The 21,885-nt window shown below is 43.4% G+C and overlaps 1 protein-coding gene across 10 annotated transcripts in view; it reads left to right on the top strand.

The window, feature by feature from the left end:
- The window catches only part of CHD7 (chromodomain helicase DNA binding protein 7), a 187,103-nt gene that overhangs the window by 44,911 nt on the left and 120,307 nt on the right, over window positions 1-21,885 (top strand). For 9 of the 10 annotated variants that reach the window (XM_045075759.1, XM_045075751.1, XM_045075755.1 and 6 more), the window contains one exon: window positions 17,970-19,805. In XM_045075759.1, coding sequence (XP_044931694.1) covers window positions 18,144-19,805 — 1,662 coding nt within the window. In that variant the 5' untranslated portion in view covers window positions 17,970-18,143. Of the gene's footprint in view, window positions 1-17,969; window positions 19,806-21,885 lie in introns of those variants that run through there. The other variant, XM_045075760.1, reaches the window with a different exon arrangement.

The raw sequence follows: 21,885 nt of genomic DNA, 5'->3' as shown, positions 1-21,885 counted from the left end.
AAGATGCAGGTGTATAGAAATGATGCAAAGAAGGCAAATATCCTTGTAAAAGGCCTTAGCATTTGGAGACATTTTGGGGAAGCAGCTCCTCTGCTGGTAAAATAAAAACATTCTCATGACAGAGTTGACTTTAATATGCCAGAAATTATGCAAACGAATGTTGTTTCCTTTAACATAGTGACCTTGGAGACACAACACCACATTCAGTGATAATGCCAAGGGTTAGAACACAACGTTTTTAGAATGTCACCTTATTTGGAATCGCTTCAAGTTCTGACTTTAGCTTACTCCGTAGATGGTGTTTGGATGTACTGTTTTAAAACTGTATTGCCTCAAATGTCTGTTAACATTTTTTCAGTGATATATACAGTTGTCTAGTCTGGGAGGACGCTGTTGCCTAGGAATAAGGGGTTACATTGGCAGCGGTTTACCGTATTTATTATAGTGAGAACCAGCACTGGTCTTGGAGTCTTCATACTCTCTGACTAGCTGAATGACCTTGAATAAAGCATTTACCTTCGCACTGTTTCTCTGTCAGGTCAAGTGGTTGGGTTAGGAACTGGGTCTTACAGCGCTCCTCTCCTGTGATTCCCAGATTCTAGATGCCTGAAAGCAGGATGTCCTTCATTGTCTGTGAAGGTGTCCACCCAGGGACTCACTCTGCAGCCTTCTGGACTCTTTCTGCCTGCCCCCTCTCTGCCCTGGCAAGGTGACAGCCTTCTGTGGTTGTGATTTTTAAAAGGCATTTTTGATTCTTAATAGGGCAGAAGAGTTAAGAAGTTGGTAAAATACCATTTTTGTCAGCTCCGGTGGAGATACCCAGTATATTTGGCGATGAAGCTGGGAGTAGGGAAATCTAGATGACTAGGTTAAGGTTGGTGAAAAATGTGGGGAGAACAGCTAATATTTACCATCTGTGGTGTGCTAGTCATTCTGTTAATGGCTGCTTGTGACAGATCAGTTCTAAGCAGCCCTTTGAAGGAGGTGATGGAATACTTATTTTCATAGATGAGGAAGCTGAAGTCCAGAGAGCTGCTTTAATTTGCTTGAGGTAAAGAGAAAGTGTTTGAGCCAGATCAAGCTGGCTTTACAACTGGTTTTCCCCAAATTTCTAGATGCTGCTTTCTTCTCCAGCACCAGCCCCCCACCCCGGCCATGATATTCCTTTCTTCTCATGTTTCCTTATGATTATTTTAAGCTTTTCTAAAGTGTTGAAGAGATGTCAAAATTGTGCAACATTAATTTTGATGAGAGGTGGTGATTTTATAAATAAGCTTAACGTTTATAAGCTAAATTTTTGACAGTGGTCAAAGATAAAGGTGAGAAAATGCTGACGTGAAATCAAAACTTGTGTTGAAACAGGGTCTGCCCAGGGCTATTAGATATGTAAAATCGAGGGGGGAGGTAAGCTTTGGGACAATTTCTGAAACAGTGGTGGGGTTTGCAAATACAGCATTGAGGTGTCTTCCAGTTTCCCTTTCCATATCAACAAGTAGAAAGTCAGATTTTTGTGGCTTATTTGTTGGGAAAAAAACTCTTTAACTTTTTATTTCTTCTGTAAGCGTGTGCGTGTTCCTGCTTTATTCTAGCCATGTTGATAAATACTGGGGATAAAATGATGACACAGAAGTGGTATTCCAGGAGTCCACAGCCCAGGCACAGCAATGGGCACAGCACCCTGCTGGCCACAATCACAGTTTCCCCACTTCTGGGGGCTCTAGAGAGGGGACCTGTTGGGCTTGTGGCTAAAGCCCTGAGAACTGAAAAGATGTGCTGTTCTAGATTTCAAATATGGGGAAACCTACTGATGGTGGCTTGTTCGGGAAGGAGATGTTTTAAAGAATTGGTCTGTGATCTTCTCTAGAAGTTTTTAAAGTTGTAGAAGCTGAAATTGTGTGTGTGTGTGTGTGTGTATGTTTTAAACTGGAGAGCTCTTCCATCTGTATAGTCAGGGAATCTGAGTAAAGAAATGTCCTAAGCTAGACCTTTAAGACTAATCATAATGGATAATAAAAAATTTTAATATATTTTTTAGAGTAAGTATATTTATGGTAGGAATTTGAAGAAGTTGTCCTTACAGTATCCCTGAAGATGACAGCTGACATTAACCTATTTTGCGTTTGGAAAAGGAAATTGAAGAGATCATTTCTCAAGTTTGTGCAGCAAATAACTGGGAAATGGGAAGAATACACTTAGCATCCATTTCTTCAGGGTTTTATAGGATGCCTTGTAGTTATATTCTGAACCCTTAAAATGTTAATTTAATGGAAGGATTACAGTTCTGTGACCAAGAGTTTATATTATTGGTGATTAGGGAGAGATTGTGTGCTGCTGGCCTTGTTTAGAAATAAAAAGAGGATGAGGTTTCATTCTTCTGAGAAATTTGCTTTAGGTGACTGCTTGGTCTGTGGACCAACACTTCAGACATTTAGGAAAGGACCTGGCAGGACTCTGAGGCTTTTTTCATGAAGAGGTACCTGCAGGTGTCCATGGCCTCACCTCCCTTTGTCTAGGTGGCTTGAGGCAGAGGGATGCCCTGGGATGCCCCTTTATAGCCTTCCAAGGGAACGTGTTCTGAGAAATGGTGGTTTCCTAATCTTACAATGTAAACCGGGTGCTAATTTACCTTGGGGGAGAACATTTACTTGAGTGATTAGTGGTTCCCACATTTCAGTAATGGGGTATTCCTTCCAAAATGTGTATCTTTCTAAATAGCATAGCTTAAAAACTTTAGAGTGATTTACTTCTCCATGAATTCAGGATGAATTCTGTAGAGTGGTAACTGTACTTTAGAGTTACTGAATTATTTACATAATATATGTGTCAAATTTGATTTATCTGAATAGTCACTTTTTATTAATTATCTGTGCTTTCTGAAATTTTGATTACTTTTCTATCACTGGAAGTGTGAATTTCAGAAGAGGACATCTGTACTTCACCTATTTCTAATTACTTTAGTGGGTTAGACCAATAAGGCATTTGCCATTTTGTTCCACTACCTTTCCACTCCCCTCTCTACAGATGAAGAACCAAGAACCAGAGAGGCTAACTAACTGGATCAAGGCCACACAGCCTGATTGACACATTTTGCATATTTAAATTTCTCACATTGAAGGAGAGAGTTGTCTGATCATCTGCATTGCCTACTAACTGTGTGCCAGGGACTGTCTTAAGTGCTTTGTGTATACACTAATTTAGTCCTCATGAATTAGAGATAGATGGAATTACCATTTCTAGAACCAGATGTCATTTCACCGTTGGTCTCAGACCTCAGTGGGTTCATCGTGCCCTGTGACCATGCCACTTTCTCTTTTGATGTGTGGATTCCATACAGATTTTGATGTGTGGTTCCATACAAGTTTTAGGCTTGTTTGTTCTATTTCTGTGAAAAATGCCACTGGAATTTTCATAGGGATTGTATTGAATCTAGAGATTGCTTTGGGTAGTGTGGACATTTTACTTTTTAAAGATTTTCTATTATTTATTTATTTGAGAGAGAGAGTGTGTGTGAACATACAGAGAGAGCAGGGTTAGGGGGAGAAGCAGACTCCCTGCTGAGCAGGGAGCCTGATGCGGGGCTCGATCCCAGGACCCTGAGATCATGACCTGAGCCGAAGGCAGACCCTTTTCCTGCTGAGCCACCCAGGTGCTCCTGTGTCTGGACATTTTATAACATTAATTCTTCAATCCATGAGCACAGTGTATCTTTCCACTTATTTTTTGTCTTCATTTTCTTTCTTTAAAAACTTATACCTCAGGACCACTGCCTCCTTTGGAATTCAACAAGCCAGCCAAAGCCATGGGAATGAAGCCACATTTACTTTTTGTTAGTTCTATCTGTGCCCATTCTTCTGCTTGTCCTGTTGAAAGAGGCACATCCCATGCCCGGTGCATGGGTCTTCTCCCACCCCTGCCCCCTCCTCTGACACTCATACCCTTAGCTGTTTCCCTTTTACTATGCTCCTCCTTGGACGTCTCACTTTTTATGTCTGTCTCCTGTCAGTGTTCTGTGTCTTACCTAAAAAATGCTTATACCTGCTTACCCTGTGGCAGGCACCCAGCACTTTACCAGTATACCGAATTCTAATCACCCTTGTGGAGTCAAGCTGTGGCTATCCCCATTTTACCTTGAGGCACCGGGAGACTGAGGAATTTTCCCCGGGGTTGCATGAGTTGTGTTTGGGCACAAACCCCCTTTCTCTCATGTTGAGTCTGCCGATGCGTGTCCTTGGTCAGTGCACTCCGCTGCTGCCTGTTGTCTCTTTGCCTTCTGTGTGGGAGGCTGGCAGCCATCTCTGCTTTTCTGTCCTCCCATCACCACTTTAACTCCAGCCCTTGAGCTTTTGGCTCTGCTTCCTAGAAGCTGTTCTCAGCAGAGTTCCTGATACCTGCCTGTGGAGTCTGGTGGACCCTGTTTTTGCTCTGTAGCTTTTGAACCTGTTGATCACCTCCTTCTTAAAGCTTTACTCTTTCCTTCCTTTTTTTCCCCATGTTTGTTTTTGTTGTGCAGAGGGACGCTTCTGCCTGCCTCCTCAGTGTTAGTATTCTTCAGGATTCTCCCCTTATTCTTTCCTCTTATCAGTGAGCACACTTTCTGGGTGATCTGATCTGCTCCCAGCCTCCCTTCTTTTTGTCAGTGGCCCCGACAGCCTTATCTCTAGGTCAGCTTTCTTTCTTGAGCTCTTCTCCTTTAAATTGTATAGCTTCCTTGGTGGCTCTGTGTGCATCATTTGTACAACTCTCCCCTGCCCCGTGTAAATTCTGGTCGTCCTCTGTTCCCCATGTTTCGGTCAGTGGTATAACCATCTGCTCGGTTACCCAAGCCAGAGCCCTGTCATCCTAGACTCTTCATCCTCCAGTGTCTGATCAGAAACTGAGGCAGATGGTTGTGGAGTTCTGTCCTTCAGTGTGTCCCTCTCCTTTTTGCCCCTGCACCATCATCTTTTACCTGAATTCCTGCAAGAGCCTTCAAACTGGGCTTCTTGTGCCTCCTCTGTACCATTCCCACCTCTCCCAGTCTGTGATGCACACTCTAGTAAGGGGGATTCTTTCCAAAATGTGCATCTTTCTAAACTGTATGGGTTATAAACGGGAGAGTGGCTTGACTTTTCCTTGAATTCAGAATGAATCGTAAGGCCCTGCAAGATTGAGCCTCCACTTAAGGCATATCGAGGTATTTGCAGACATCTGAACCTACCCTGCTTCCCTAAGCCTCAGGAGTGGATTTCTTCCACCCTCCTACTCCCCTCTGCCTGCTGTTCTCCTGCTTGCCCTCTACATCTCTGCTTAGACAGAGCCCTCTAGACCAGAACCACCTGTATTTTCCACCGTGGTGGAAAGTCAACAAGGCTCTGTGTTTGCTGCATCCAGTCGATAGCCACTAGCCACGTGTGCCTTTGAGCACGTCCACGTGGCTAGCGTGACTGAAGAGGATTTTAACCTTCATGTAATTTCACTTAACTGAAATAGCTATATGGGGCTAACGGGAGGGTTCTTGTGCTTCTGTGCATTTTGTTCTTATCTCCTCCACCAAAGCACTTTGCCCAAGAACAACAAAATACCAAGTGATAGTATTGGTGGGGTCAGGAAAAATTCACAAAAAAACAAGCTCAAGAACTCAAAGTATATTTATATAAAAACAAGAATAGTATAATGCAGAAAAATAATTTTATAAAACATGATTTTGATTCATCAGGAACCAGTTATTATTTTTATCATGTTCATTCACATAGTTGTTTTATATTGCGTTTACATCTGAAATGCTTAAATATAAGCTGAACCAAGGAGCCAGGTGAAATTAACAATCAAAATTTATTTCAGATATTCTAGTGTTTGTGGATGCCAGATAACTTTTTAGTTTTCAGTGATACTTGTTATTGGGTGGTTAGTAAATACTGATGGAACTTAAAATGGTTCATGATGAAAGAAGTATTGAAATATTTTTTATATTTGCAAGTTAACGTTTCAACAGGAAATCATTTATTCAAATGAAAGATATTTGCAAAATCAAAAAATTAAAAGTAACAAAATTTAAATTCATTCTACAAGAAAGTTGATTCTGATAGGTTAGAAGCTGCTAACTACCAAGTTTGTATGCAACTGATAACAATTATTTGAATACTGATTATCTCAGCAATTTGAAATATGAAATGGTATTTTGAAGCTCTTCTCTTTACCATGGTGAGAAACAATCTTTAATCTCCCTGTTTTAGTTTTAGTGCTAAGGGACGTTGATCTTGACAGCTGTCCAACCCAGGCATGGAGGGCTTGTGCGTTCACTTTTATTTATTTATTTATTTATTTATTTAGGTTAATAGTTTGCATTTTAAAGATTTTATTTATTTATTTGACAGAGAGAAATCACAAGTAGATAGAGAGGCAGGCAGAGAGAGAGAGAGGGAAGTAGGCTCCCTGCTGAGCAGAGAGCCCCATGTGGGACTCGATCCCAGGACCCTGAGATCATGACCTGAGCCAAAGGCAGCGGCTTAACCCACTGAGCCACCCAGGCGCCCCTGTGCATTCACTTTTGAGGTACAGTGTGAGGTCTGTGGTCTTCTGGAGCACTTTGTGCCCTTTCTAGGTATTCACGGCAGTCTGGAAGACGTAGTGCACGGCAGTACTCTATGTGATGTGATGCTCTGATTTATATACATAGTCTGTAAGGCTGTTTTAAGAGATTGGAGATGTGTTTGTCATAGCCACTGGTTTTTAAAGGCATTGTACTCTTGGTAGCGTGGTTAGACTAAAAACTTTATGTTCTGCGGAATTGCTTTAGAGGAGAAACTGAGAATATTTTCAAATTATTTCTGAGAAGTGGCATGGGACTTGGGTGTGTTTAGAGATATAATGAATATGGGGCAAGAACATGAACAATGTGGGTAGGTGTAATATGACGTGTGTATTGCTGATGAAATTTAACTGTTTTCATTTCCTTACCTGCACCATGATTTTATTGGCAAATGATGTATACTAGTTAAACTCGGAAAAGCCGTACCGATGGGTGGGTGCAGCAGTCTGAGGCCTTAGAAAGCTCTGTATTTTACAGGTGGGTAGATAGGTGTCTGTTCTTTTTGTAATTTTGGATTAAACCAAGTATAAATTTCAATGATAAGATCTTATTGGTGACCTTAAATTATCTTGATCATCCTCATTATGTGAAATAAATGTCTCACCTGGTAGTAGCTCCTCTTCTCACTGTGCCTTTTTTTGTTTGTTTTAAACATGTTACAGTCTCTTTTACCTGCTCACTTGAGGTGAACTTAATATTGATCTCTAATCAAAACGAACACAAAGTAGAAATTCCCAACTACATCAGTGGGATCTCTTTTCAATCTGAAATATAAAGTTTACCTACCAGTTAGAACAACAGCTTAGTATCAGGCATCTTGTACACTCATGTAAAAATTACTTAACCTGAGATATGTTTCATTGAATGAGTTTTAGGGGAAATATTTGAGGCAGAAGTGGCCATTACAGTCAGCTTTCAGCAACGTAGAATAGTATGGTGCTGCAGTAAAATAATACAGGAATTTGTTGCAGAATGTATTGTAATTTGATGGGGGGACAGATTTGGTTTATGAATGAATTTGCTTAGAATAGTATAAAAGATATTTCATTTTGCGCACAGTGCTCAGCTAGCTGGGGAAGGAAGCCCAGAAAACTTCTGGGTTAACAAGGAGAAGGGCTTGTTTAGTGTTGAGCCTTTGCTGTGGACGCAGGAAAATGTAAAGTTGAATTGTAGAGTTTATGGAGAAAACTGTTGTCCTTTATCACGTGCAAATATGAAGACGTTTAACTTGGCTAAAAGGTGTATCAGACTTGGGTGCCTGGGTGTCTTAGTTGGTTATGTGTCTGCCTTTGGCTCAGATCATGATTTCAGGGTCCTAGGATCGAGCCCCACTGCATCGGGGACTCCCTGCTCAGTGTGGAGTCTGCTTCTCCCTCTCTGCTCCTCCCCCCTCTGCTCATGCTCTGTGTCTCACTTTCTCTCTCAAATAAATAAACAAAATCTTAAAAAAAAGATATATCGGGCTTGTTTAGCTGCTTGAAATTGATGGTTTTGATTATAAGTTGTTATATTTTAGAATAGTTTTTTAAAATTTTTAAAAAAGATTTTATTTATTTATTTGACAGACAGAGATCCCAAGTAGGCAGAGAGGCAGGAGGAGAGAGAGGAAGGGAAATAGGCTCCCCACTGAGCAGAGAGCCCGATGTGGGGCTTGATCCCACGATCCTGGGATCATGACCTGCGTTTAAGGCAGAGGCTTTAACCCACTGAGCCACCCAGGCGCCCCAGTTTTTTTTTTTTTAATTAAAAATAATTATTTATTTGTCAGAGAGAAAGAGCACAAGCAGGGAGAGCAGCAGGCAGAGGGGGAAGCAGACTCCCTGCTGGGTAAGGAGCCCGATGTGGGACTTGATCCCAGGACCCTGGAATCACAACCTGAGCCACAGGCAGAGATGCTTAATGACTGAGCCACCCAGGCATCCCTGGAATAGTTTTTGGTAATGGTTTTGGTTATCAAATAGTTGTGATGATGGTGGCATTGTAGAACCAACTTAAATTTATAAGTGGCAGAGGCACAGAAAAAAACGTTTCCAACCTTGTTATAAGTCAGAATATCACGATATAATGGATGTGAAGCTGTTTATTACGTATTCCAGCCTTAGTTCCATTTCCTTTGTTGGTATAATTTATATTGAAATAGAGATTTAATGTAGTTACTGAATAAGTGACATTTGTTTTCTTCCTTTTCCCCCTTTAGACTCACCTTTCTGAGAGCATGTGCAGTTTTCCAAAATAACTTTTTTTGTGACGCTTTTCCAAGGACCTCCTCAGCTTTCCTTTACAGCTCCTTGTCACTTTTATATCACTTGCTTCCCTGATAGAAATTTGGATTTTCAAAGTCCTGTGTATTCCTCTTTTGCATGAAATTCCTTTTTTTAAAAAAACCTTCCAGGTTCCCGTGTGACCTCTACCCGCGTCCTGTGACACTTGGCCCGTGTCTGTGCTGAGGTTCTTCATGATGGATAAGGCTTCTCCTCACATGTGCTCCTCTCTAGCAGAGATGATAAATTATTTTCAGCTGGGATATTGCCAAAGGTTCTTTTCCCCCTCTGCTAAGGAAAAGAATGTTAGTAGTGTGTATCAGAGAACACTGTTTACTACAACCTTTCTCTCTCTGCATTTCAGACCAGGCAGAGTTGGGTACAGAATTGGGAGTTTTTAAACTCCCCCTGGCAGATGAGACAAGATCCTCTTTTCAACTTTTTAGAACCCTTGAAAATGAAAAAGAATGTAGGAAGTTGCCAGATCAGTTAATCAGTGACAGCTGTAGTAAGTATACAGAAAACACAGTTCTTACAAGAGCAGTTGGCTGCCTTTTTTTTTTTTTTTTTTTTTTTTATTAAAGTCCCTCAGCACTGTAGCCTGTGTCCCCCTGTGGCATCTCTCAGTGGTTCAGGATCAGCTTTATAAGGGTTTGTGACAAGCAGGGCGCCCCTGGACAGAGGGTGGCCCTAGGCAGCTCCTTCCTTCCCTCCTCCTATTCTCTTCTCACCCTGATGGGGTGTGTGTGTGTGTGTGTGTGTGTAGTCAGTTGCTTGAAATAGGTCTAGATAGAGCGAATAGGGAAATATATTTTCAAATAGGCTAATAAACATGTGACATATTTGCCTTTATAGATCACCCATGTTTTGTTTGTTTAAAGTATGCCAGGATATTTTACAGTATTAAGCTAGATGTACCCAGCAGTCACCAAATTTTGTAAAATTCGTATTACTCTTCCATTAGTCTGTCCAATAAACATCCTTGCTAGGTGGATTGAAATACTTTTCTGAAGTTTAGTTTTTCCCTGTCCCAGATAAATTACACTAAAAAAATTATCATTTATCTATTTGTGGACCTTTCTCTGTTTGGTTTCCTCCTTGTCTGTAATACAATTAAGATAGCATTAAGAAGATGGGGTAGATTCACATATTTTACAGAGATACATATCTTGTTTACATATATGGATATGGTGTGTACAGATATGTTTATAGGTGTTTGTTCTCATTTCTTTTGCCTTATTATGTTGAATACTTTCAGTGCTTTTAGAATGTACTGGTCTTTTGCTGGGCCATGCAAAGTTGTGTATGGAAGGAAGGTCACTATGGACTTGTTCTTATGTCTTGTGGTGGGACAATCAGGTTAGCTGTCTGCTGGCTGCCTTCTCAGTGGGCTTAGTCTTTGAAGGAGATAATTTCAGAGTGATAATTCAGTGTGGAATTGCAGGGCATAAAGCTTGTTCTCTACGGGACATTGATTTCCAGGATTCTTGTGGTGTAGTGGCACAACTTATTTATAGGACAGTATGTACCTTTTGGCCAGTTTAGAAAAAAAAAAATTAGTGTTGTTGCCATGCACTTGGTATGAACTGTTAGCTGAGTGCTGTTTCATGGATTGCCTTGGAGGAAACCACTGGCCCCATGGTTTGTGATCAGCAGGACATCCATGTATTATACAGTAACATTATATAGAAAAAAGAACCATCTTTATCTGAAAAGCAGTTCAGAATATGCAGACTCTCAAAGTTATGTAGAAATAACTGAAAGATTTCTGCAAGAAACCTGTGAAATAGTGTGTTAGGTAACACGGCGTTAGCTATCAATGTTAACTGCAGTTTTGGGGGGCGGGTCATGTAAAATGATTGGCAAGCAGATGGATGTATCTTTAAAATTAAGCCACTTTTAGAGCCCAGTCCTTGTAAACCATTGCAAATTAAAATTTGTCACTAAGGAGTCCTCATAATTCTCTGGATGAGGTCAGCATTAGTCTTGTTTCTCTGTTGGTCAGGAATGCCAGGACTACCTTTCCCAAACAGTAAGATAGTACAACTTTGTATTACTTGCTTTGTAATTCTTTGGGATGAGTTATTCATTGTTGGTTATTCATTCTCGTGTTGATTGAGGAGCACTGAGAGCCACAGCTGCTGGAGGGCCTGAGTCTTGAGAGCAGGACTTCCCAAATTTTCATCTGCGTAGGCATCAACGGGGTGCATGTTAATAAAATGCAGATTCTGGGTCAGGAGGTCTGGGTTAGGACCCCAGGATTCTGCATCTCTCAGCAGCTCCTAGGAAGTGCCCGCACTTCTGGGACCCCCTTCAAAAATGGCAAAGCAAACAGAGGAGAGCGACTGTGCTGAGTGGTTTTGTAGCCCTTTCCCCAGTGCAGCGCAAATACTAGGGAGGACTTCCAAATCAGCCGGAGGAGGAGAAGGGCTGAGAGTCAGAAGTTTCCCCACAAAGGTGGTAACAAAGGAACTGAGAGGAAAAAGATGGCAGACTGGATAGTGATGGGGTGAGGATGGAGGGGTCAGGAGGCTGGTGGGGAGGCAAGGAAGGTGTGAGGAAGTGAATGTTTGCTTGTTGGTAAACTTCCCGTGGTTTGATAGACCCAGCCCAGGTATTTGTGCTTGGGGAGTTTGGGGGTTAGAATGGAGGTTGACAGAGATCCGATTATGAAGTGCCTTCCCCCATGCTGGAGCATTTGGACTTGATGCGAATTGTGGAAACTCCTTCAAGGATTTTAATCAGGGGAGAAAGATGATGTGTTTTGTGTTTTGGAAGATCATTCTGTCAGCTGGGTGAACTTGTCGAGACTGGACTTGGGAGAAACAGCCAGCCTTTCATGTTCTGTCCTTGACTAACACACGAAGGCCTGACTTCATCAGAGGCGGTGTGAACCAAGAGAAGTGCACTTGTGGGATATTAGGCAGGCCGGGTTAGCAGGTTGGTTGGTGGCTGGGATATGCAGGCCATCCAAGGGGCATTTATTAGAATAGCAAGCTGCACGGGGAAGGGGCCATGCCTGTCCTGTTCAACTCTCTGTCCCTGAGGTCTGGTAAATGCATTAAACAGGGTAGGCACTCATTAAATATTTTTTAAATGAATGAAATGAATGAATGAATGAATGCCGGTGTGAAGCCCACCATCACTTCATACAACGTCAGTTCTGAGCATAGTTTTTCCTGTACAAAATGTATCTCTTCAATTGATACCAGAAAATTGGGAGATTATCTAGTGTTATAAATGGAAGCCAACTGTAAATGCAATTTTACCTTTTTAAAAATTATTTTAAAAAAATTTTTCATAGGGTGCTTGGACCAGCATAGATCTTCTGAAGGACTTCAAGTCCTTTTTTGTTTTTTCTATATTTTTTTCAATTCCAATAAAATTGTGAATGAAAGTAATATACAAAGCCCATAAGGAAAATAGTAGCCTTACTCTATAGTTACATAGATTCTTGGTTATAAAACTTAAGCTTGCAAATACTTTATTAAAGGGCAATGGTAATATGGCAATTATAAGTGAAAAGGATTTTGAAATTAATTATTCTTAAGGGTTGTATTTTGTATAGTTGAGACTCATTCTTAACATAACAAAAATTAATTCATTAAGAAATAGAAATATATGTTGGGTGATATAACACAAAGAAATTTTATGGGTTGAAAAATAGTTAATTAACATAAAATGTGTTAAATGGAATAGGCACTATAAATTTCATTACAAGGGGTAGGTATGGACCTTTGAAGGAATGCTTTGAACTCTGAACAGGAGAAAATATTTTTCATCAAAGAAAATTTCTACTATCTAATATGGTGTTTGTCTAAAAAGGTTACCTCTAACAAGAAATATGTAGTAGTGCTGTCCATAGGTGTTTCTGCGATGACAGAAATGTTCCGTGTATGCACTGTGCATATATGCACAGTGAGCACTGGAAATGTAACTTGTGTGACTGAGTTCCTGAATGTTAAATTTTATTTAGTTTTAATTAATTTAAATAGCAACATGTGGCTCGTGGCTGTTGTGTGGGATAGTCCATCCATAGCATATTGGCATTGCCTGAACATACTAATGAGGAAGAAAATGTGGTCTTTCCCTGGGTGGGGGGTGGGGGCTTCCGAAGGGGCACCAATTGATCCATGAGGGAAATCTAGAATGGACTTGGGATCAACTGATGTTTCTGACTTGGAGGAATTTCTGTTGGATACCTTCTCCCATGGCGAACATTGGCCTGGGTAGACTTTCTCTTTTCCAAGTGGCTCTTGGGGGCCATTAGCGGGCATCACTGTCCACAGGCCTCATGATATAGCAGATCCATGAATATGAATACTCAGCGGTGCGGAGTCCTTTATCGTGCGTGTGTTCACCCATCGGCTCATGGATTCTCCCTGTTTTTGATATGATTTGTAACCTTGATGATGGAGAGGCCTCTTCCCAGGTTGTACTGCGGGTGGTTACATGTGTTTTTCCAGCTGCTAGACATTGCCACAGAAATGCTGATACATGCTTTACCCAATCCCAAGAATCACTGTCACAGTCGTGTTACATGCCTCAGGCTCTTTGGAGGTGGGGGGGGAAGAGACTTAAAAAGAACAATTACAAATCAGGCTACAGAACACAAAATAGTCTTCATCATCTAAAAGGCAGTTATTCTTTGATCCCACACTTGCCCATATATGTTGGCTATTTATGAAAAAAGTTGGCCCCAGAGTAGCACTCTACTTACACAATTGGATAAGAGGTGGCTGGACTGTGGAAAATACAGCTTCCCAGGCACTGTGATACCACATTGAAGCTTGGCTGGAGAACTGCCGTATTACTCTGGGAAGAGCAGCGGAGTTAAGCATTCATCTTTTATGTAAGTTTGAGGTGGTCAGAAATTCACTTCAAGATATTAATATATATTTTTGCACAACTTATTTCTTTCATCGTGGCTTGTTGTACGCCTCTTGCTTTCATCCCTGGTCCTCTGCATGCGGCTTACTTGTTTTGTAGGATCTGCCGGTTTTCATCCTGCTTATTCCCCCCCAAGAATCAACCAGGAGCCTCAATATGGTGCTAATAGGTGGTTGCTTCCTTAAAATTATAAATAGTATAATTAAAAACATTTGTCTGAAAGGAAACTCTCTTCTGTTTGTTGGTGTCAGCAATTTAGTGACTTATCTGAACAAAACAGACCCCAATTTAGGCCTTTAGTAATTTACTCTTACTAGTAAGCTGCCATTTCTTCCATACATCTCTCTTTCGTCTTTGGATATTGTTAGTCATGAAAATATTTTTTAGAAGACGTTTACTTCTCTTAGTCTATAAAAGGGTTCTTTAATCTGTTAGAGGAATAGGGGTTTGGATTAGAAGGTCCCCAAAGTACTTGCTAAGTCTCAGATTTTCATAACAGGTTTCACAGTGAGGTCTCTATTGCAGGCGGGCGATTCTCTTGCTTGAGCTGTCTTGTTGGGCCCCTCTTCACCCCCAGACGTGCATGCGCTTTCTGCACTGTCATTCTTGTCTCAGAAAATACCCCGTGCCCAGTAGGGCACTCCGTGGAAACTTACATTATTATGCTTTCACTGTATGCTTCCGTACTGTTTACTATCTAATATCACACATAGTTAAAACACTTGTCATTATAAATTCCCAAGAAATATTTTGTAAAATGTTATCCTAAATTTTCATTACCTCCGAATCTTTCTTCTCTAAGTGTCATCATTTACAGATGAGTTCCATGAGGATAAAGGGAATTTTGTTTGTTTTTATTCGCTGATATATCTCTGGTACCTAGACCAGTGGCTAAATCGTTGTAGGTACTCAGTACATGTATTTTGAATAAGTAAATGCGATTTGGGATTTAGCTTGATTTTTTATTTAAAGCCAAATCAAACATAAAGACAACTTGAATATTTATTATCTGAGTGATAATTATGAGAATTATTAGAGACCACTGACAACTTGAATTTCTAGTCTTCTTTTCAATAATCTGTAACTATGCTGTCCAGCATGGTAGCTGCTGTCCCCAAGTGCACATTTTTTTCTTGAAATGTGGCCAGTAGAAATTGAGATATGCTGCAAGTATAAAATACATACTTTGGGTTCAGACTCTGTATCAAAAAGTGTAAACGGTCTCATCCATTTATGAAGTGGTGATATTTTGCATATATTGGGTTAAATAAAATTTATTATTAAACATAATTTCATTCTTTTTTGGTTAATTTTAAAATGTGACTACTACAAAATTTAAAATGACATGGCTCTGGTTTGATGGCTCATTGAATAACTGATCTATCTAGATATAGAAAATGTAGATACTGAATGTAGAGAAGCGGCCAGCCTCCAAAAAGGAGTTCTAAATGAATATCTTTGATAGAAACAAAATTATATGTTGCAGCTGTGACTTAGGAAAGTGGGTATTCAAATGGACTTGATCAAATTAAAAAAGACCAAAATAAATTAATTAGATTAGCTCAGATCAGAAATATGAAATCCAGCTACCAGATGGATTCCTAGCATAGTCGCCAGCCAAGTCTTGAGGTCAGAAAAGGGGCAGAAGGGTGGTCGTGGCCGTCCCGGCACGCAGGAGCGGTCACTAATGACAGGCTCAAGCTGCAGTTTCTGAACGCCTGTGCCCAGAGCTCACCTGATGGTGGGCTCAGTTGTGGTGGGTGGTGCGTTTGCTGGATACCAGGTAGTGCTGTCATTTTTCCTGCTGCTGGGAAATGGAGTGAGTCTTTGTCGGAAAGATTGGCTAACTGGAAGCCTATGCGTCAGGTAGGATTACTCTCAGTGAGTGTTCTGTGTTGTCCCTTCCGGAGCCTGTAGGCAGGTTCTCTTTCTCCTTTCTGCTCAGCCTTAAGTTAATACAAAGTAGCGTCAACGTCAACGCCTGCAGCTGCTGCTCCAGGCTGGCTGTGCCTCTGGGCTCAGTGGACCAGGCTGTCCCCTCCCCATCCGAGCCTGTCCCCCAGAGCTGGCGGGGAGCCCCATGCACGCAGTGGCATTGCCTCCTGTGATGCGTGGGGGACCCTGGAGGGGGAAGCCATTAACCTATGAAACAAGGCCATCCGTCCATATGAGTAGACGGTACCTTCCTTAAGCTAATTTGAAAGGTTCCTTTGGTAGGTGGTAAGTCTGCACGGCTAGTTTAAGCTATTAGCAAGTGCACTGTAAGATTTAGTTCCTTGAAAGCTAGAATGGGTCTTCAGTAAATGAAGACCGACTGCTTAGGCTGTTCAGAGGGAAATTCAGTTTATAGATATTTGATGCATTTGGCACTGAAGATTTCTGCGTCTCTTTATTTTGGATTCGAAAGTGGTCATGTAGTAAAGCAGCATGTCGGTAAATAAAATGGTTTTCATGCTCACCTTATTTTCACCCTTCTGACCTCTGTTTTGGAGAAAGTCGATCAGAAAATTCATGGCAGTTAGCGGCGGAGTGAGGAGACCTCTGACTTTAGCTGACAGCTGTCACCTGAACACTGCAGACCTGCAGACCTTCTCAGGTGTTCTGTCTGTAGTTCTGACAGTGAACAGGAATGTTGTTTACGTTTTCTGTAAGCAAAATTCTCCCCTTGTTAGGAATATGCTAGAGTAGGACAGGCAGAACTGGGTTTTCTTCCTCTCTCTCTTACCGGTAAGTTCTCAGCAGTGCTGGTTGCCCGTTCTTCATTCCCATGCTGGTATCGAAGTGTGTCAGTAGAATTTATGACTGAGCCTGTTTCTAACATCACTTTTGAAATTCTTCAGCAAGATACTGCTTTTTTCAAGTTGGGCAGTATCACAATGCTTCGTAGACTTCTGAAAGAGGAAAAATGAGTTAAATTCCAAAGATGTTTAAGATTTCGGACATTTTTCCTATGTGAATTAGTTCTTTATTAGCTTGTTGATTTAATTAGCGTTCGACAAAAACACTTTCCTCTTTTGATTGGTGAAGCATTCTTTAACTGCTTATTTTAATCAGATGCGCAAAATCTCTTAGGAACCGTTTAAATAAAATGTAGAGCAGTAGGTAGCATATATAACTGGTGCCATAAACACAGGATGCTGACGGTCTTGCTTTTCTCCCACGGCTCTCATCCTGCCTTGTCTCTGAAGAGGAAAAGGCAAGAGGGAAGCCTGCATGGATAATTTGAACTTTGTTGCGTTAAAGTGATTTTCAGTTTTGACCGGTTTGGCGGGGGAAGGAGGAGTTTTCAGTTTCTTCTGATGAGAACAGTCATCGTCTAGTAACTCCATGCAGCTGGGGTCTCTCTGAGCGGTCACATGGGCTCTGGGTCCATCCCCAGGGTCTGGCACCTGCTGGGGAACCGTGACCTGTGATCGGACCTCTCAGTCTCCAGTGCAGAGTGGGGACACGCTGGGCCCAGAGCCATGAGTGAAATTGGTCTTCTTGCAGAATGAAAACTTTTATTTTGATCTCTTTCTGCAACTTGTATATCCCTGCCATTGAACGTAATGGATTTATGAGGTTATTATACTGTTCGAGGGCATGCTTCCCACCATCATCACGGACGCTCTCTTGTCGAACGTCATCGTGGACATGTTCTCGTTTGACACCTCTGTTGCTGTCACGTAGATGTATGTGGGCCGAAAATATCTAATTTGTACGAAATGACTCATTTTGCTATTTGTATAATCCTCTAGTCAATTTAACTAAGTTGAGCTTTTCACAGCCCTCGGTGCCGCGGCTGCTCATCTGATTACACTGCTCAGGGGAATAAGGTTAAGGGCGGGCTGTTGGTAACCAGAGCATTTCCAGGGCTTTAGTTCAGCAGATGGGCTGCTTGGCTATATTCATGCATCTGCTTGCCTGCTGTGGCAGCTGCCGCTGCTTCATGTTGTGTTCTTTTGTTCTGTTCCATCCAAGAATGGAGCGCTAGGAAGTGGAGTGAATGGATTAATTTAAGGTTAAGGTTAGTGTTTTGCTTGCTTTCTAAGTAACCGATCATAATAATGCTTCTGGTAGAAGCTAATGAGTTTCTCTTAAAGTGAACTAGATTTATAAAATACAGCTCAGCAAGGGGGCTAGATTAGTATTGTTGATGGAAACCAAATTCAAATGTGTAAAATACTGGCAGTTTTTATCATTTGTTCCTAATTCTTTGTTTTCTTTCTCCCCCCCCCCGCCCCCCTCCCCCACTCCCCGCTCTCTTCTAGGACCTATATCCAGACTTTGCCTGACACTGCAGGGTCCAAGAGAATTAAAGAAATACGGAATGACATGAAGAAGATTAGTTAAGGATTATAGGCTTTGAGGACAGACACCTCGGTGAGGTGAAGCCCAGACAAGCTCCTGAGCTGTAGTGTGGGGGAGCCGTGTGTTGGAAGAAGATGGCGGATCCGGGAATGATGAGTCTTTTTGGCGAGGATGGGAATATCTTCAGTGAAGGCCTCGAAGGCCTTGGAGAATGTGGTTACCCTGAAAATCCCGTGAACCCCATGGGTCAGCAAATGCCGATAGACCAGGGCTTTGCCCCCTTGCAGCCGTCCCTCCATCATCCCTCCACGAATCAGAATCAGACGAAGTTGACCCATTTCGATCACTATAATCAGTACGAGCAACAAAAGATGCATCTGATGGATCAGCCAAACAGGATGATGAGCAGCGCCCCTGGGAACGGGCTCGCGTCTCCTCACTCGCAGTATCACGCCCCTCCGGTCCCTCAGGTCCCCCACGGCGGCAGTGGTGGCGGTCAGATGGGAGTCTACCCTGGCCTGCAGAATGAGAGGCACGGGCAGTCTTTCGTGGACAGCGGCTCTATGTGGGGCCCCCGGGCCGTGCAGGTGCCGGACCAGATACGGGCGCCCTACCAGCAGCAGCCCCAGCCGCAGCCGCCCCAGCCCGCCCCATCGGGGCCCCCCGCGCAGGGCCACCCTCAGCACCTGCAGCAGATGGGCAGCTACATGGCCCGTGGGGATTTTTCCATGCAGCAGCACGGTCAGCCACAGCAGAGGATGAGCCAGTTTCCCCAAGGCCAGGAGAGCCTCAGTCAGGGCAGTCCTTTCATTGCCACGTCGGGCCCCGGCCACCTGTCCCACGTGCCCCCGCAGAGCCCCAGCATGGCGCCTTCCTTGCGTCACTCAGTGCAGCAGTTCCACCATCACCCCCCTACTGCTCTCCACGGAGAATCCGTTGCCCACAGTCCCAGATTCTCCCCTAATCCTCCTCAGCAAGGGGCCGTGAGGCCACAGACCCTTACCTTTAGTTCTCGGAGCCAGACAGTCCCCTCACCTACTATAAACAACTCAGGGCAGTATTCTCGATATCCTTACAGTAACCTAAATCAGGGATTAGTTAACAATACAGGGATGAATCAAAATTTAGGCCTTACAAATAATACTCCAATGAATCAGTCCGTACCAAGATACCCCAATGCTGTAGGATTCCCATCAAACAGTGGTCAAGGACTAATGCACCAGCAGCCCATCCACCCCAGCGGCTCACTTAACCAAATGAACACGCAAACTATGCATCCTTCACAGCCTCAGGGAACTTACGCCTCTCCACCTCCCATGTCACCCATGAAAGCGATGAGTAATCCGGCAGGTACTCCTCCTCCGCAGGTCAGGCCCGGAAGTGCCGGGATGCCGATGGAAGTTGGCAGTTATCCAAATATGCCCCACCCTCAGCCGCCACACCAGCCCCCCGGTGCCATGGGAATCGGACAGAGGAATATGGGCCCCAGGAACCTGCAACCGTCTCGTCCGTTTATGGGCATGTCCTCAGCACCGAGGGAGTTGGCCGGGCACATGAGACCGAACGGTTGTCCCGGTGTTGGCCTTGCAGATCCCCAAGCGATCCAGGAACGACTGCTGCCTGGCCAACAGCATCCTGGGCAGCAGCCGTCTTTCCAGCAGTTGCCAACCTGCCCACCGATGCAGCCCCACCCGGGCTTGCACCACCAGTCTTCACCCCCACACCCACATCACCAGCCTTGGGCACAGCTCCACCCATCACCCCAGAACACCCCGCAGAAAGTGCCTGTGCCTCAGGTAAGGGAACTCGGATCCTGCCTGCCTCGCAGTAGAAAGGGTAACACGGTAACCTTCCCTACTAGGTATTTTCCTTCGAGTTTCGCAGAAAGCTTTCTCGTTACGAGTGCCTTCATTTTTATCTTGTAAGCTGTGCGAGAATCTCAGTTTTCTCCGGGAGTGTCTCACTCGCTGGCCTATGTGTTTGTTCCCCGACTCAGAGCATCTCAAATCCTTCTGTCCCAGGCATTGTGGGGGGGTGTTGCGGACATGTCCTAGATACCTAATCCCGGGGCTCTGCTTGCGGGAGTTGCCGCTGCCTGCGGGGACAGGGACGTGGGACTCCTGTTCTTTCTCTTTGCCTGTCTGGTTTCAGAACACACCAGAGCTTGGTTTCCAGCAAAGTTTTCCATGTTTGTGGCAGTCCCTCCCACCTCTTTTAGAACATTATGGTTTTTTTTTCCCCCCCCTGGGAAGCTTCAAAATGTGTTCTTCTGTAATATTTATTTTACCAGCTATTGGATTTATTTTACCAGCTAGTATGAACTTAAATTGCAAAGTGTAGAAAATCATAGGCGACATTAATCTGCAGAAAATGTTTGGTCTCTAAGAGATTTGGGTACCCAGCACCACAACAGGAGTCTTCCTTTTCGTAAGCTGGCATTTTTGTTGTCCTACCGAGTTTACAAGCGGACATTTACGTTTCAAGCCCTTGTAGTCACAGAGATGTCTGTCCCTTATAAATGTTGGTGTTTGTGCCCTCAGTCTAGGGAAGTTATATTGATATCTGTATAGGTACAGACCATTCTGCACGCTCTTCAGAAACAGGTCTTCTACCATGATTTCTACTTAAGTTTGGATGGCATAGGAGGTGATCTTAGAGCTGTTCTTAATGAACTTAGAATCGGTGTGGAAGGAGAAGTCTACTGAAGGACTACACTTGGTTATGTGACAAGTGTCCAGAGACAGGAAATACCCGGGGATGTGGGTGGTTGGCATTTGGCTAGGACTTAGCCAGGAAAGTGAGCTGAGGACTGCATTTCTGGTTTGGGGATGATGTGATAACTGAGGGCATGGGATCTGGAGCTTGCCACAGGGCACGCCAGATGGTGGAGGTCTTGTGTTCTGTTCTAAGGAATTCAGGCTTCAGTGGGGGGAGCTCGGGGTATTGATTAGACAGTCCACAGAAACCTGGGGGACCAGAAGTTGAACTTGAGCCTCTGGTGCAGGGCTGCAAGGACAGTTTGCACCGGGGATTGATGAGTGGAAAAGGAAGAGATTAAAGCAATGTGAAAGTAGAAAGTTTTGGTCAGGAAACAAATCTGTGTGGGGTAGCCCTAGTGGAGAGATGTTTACAACAGAGACTCTGAAGCCTCAGCCCTGGTGGGAGCAGGAGAGTGGAGATCAGGAAGGTCTCCTAGGGACCCGGGACACGAGAATATGTAGGGGTTTTGGGGGAAACTGCTCCTAGAGATCTGGCACACTGGGATATTCTCAGCAGGACCCCTGAGGTCAGTGGGAGCTGCCTGGGAGAGAGTTGCTCCCTGTCTCCCCTGGGAGCAGACGCCCAACCTACAGCCCATGAGAAAGGACTTGTGAGCCCTGTGGCTCCTGCACCAAGTAAAAGGGGAGGTGAGAAAGCCAATCTGGCAAGAGGCTGGAAGCAGAGAGCCTCAGGGGGGGACATGTGTGCAGAGGAGTTAGTGGAGAAGATCAAACCCTGCTAATTTGTTTGCCCTTCTATCAATCTCAAGGCAAGATGCCTCTCTTCAGAACTCACTGAAAGTGCCATCCCTGAGGCCAGCCAGCTGGGGTGCTTTCTAGGGCAGAAATGAATGTGACTTCGTTTCCAGGAATTTTTCTTTTCTTGTTTCTCAGAAAGCAGCTTATTGGATAAGGGATGTTTCCGGAGCAATGGTACTGACTTCTTGTTCCAGCATCTTCTTGCTCCGCTGGAGGACGAGCACAGTTTGAAGGAGATACCCCTGTGGTTGTAATATGACCTCTAGGTGGGAATTGTTGATCTTCTCCAGCTTTCTCTAGTTTTCAGAGTATAGAACACCCCCACAGCCATTTCAGAGGATGGATGCAAGTCCGCATG

This window comes from Mustela putorius, unplaced genomic scaffold (genome assembly GCF_011764305.1).
Source record: "Mustela putorius furo isolate JIRA1106 unplaced genomic scaffold, ASM1176430v1.1 tig00000151_pilon_pilon_pilon, whole genome shotgun sequence".
Classification (NCBI taxonomy): domain Eukaryota; kingdom Metazoa; phylum Chordata; class Mammalia; order Carnivora; family Mustelidae; genus Mustela; species Mustela putorius.
The sequence above is the reverse complement of the archived record's forward strand: the minus strand, read 5'-3'. Positions and strand labels throughout refer to the sequence as shown.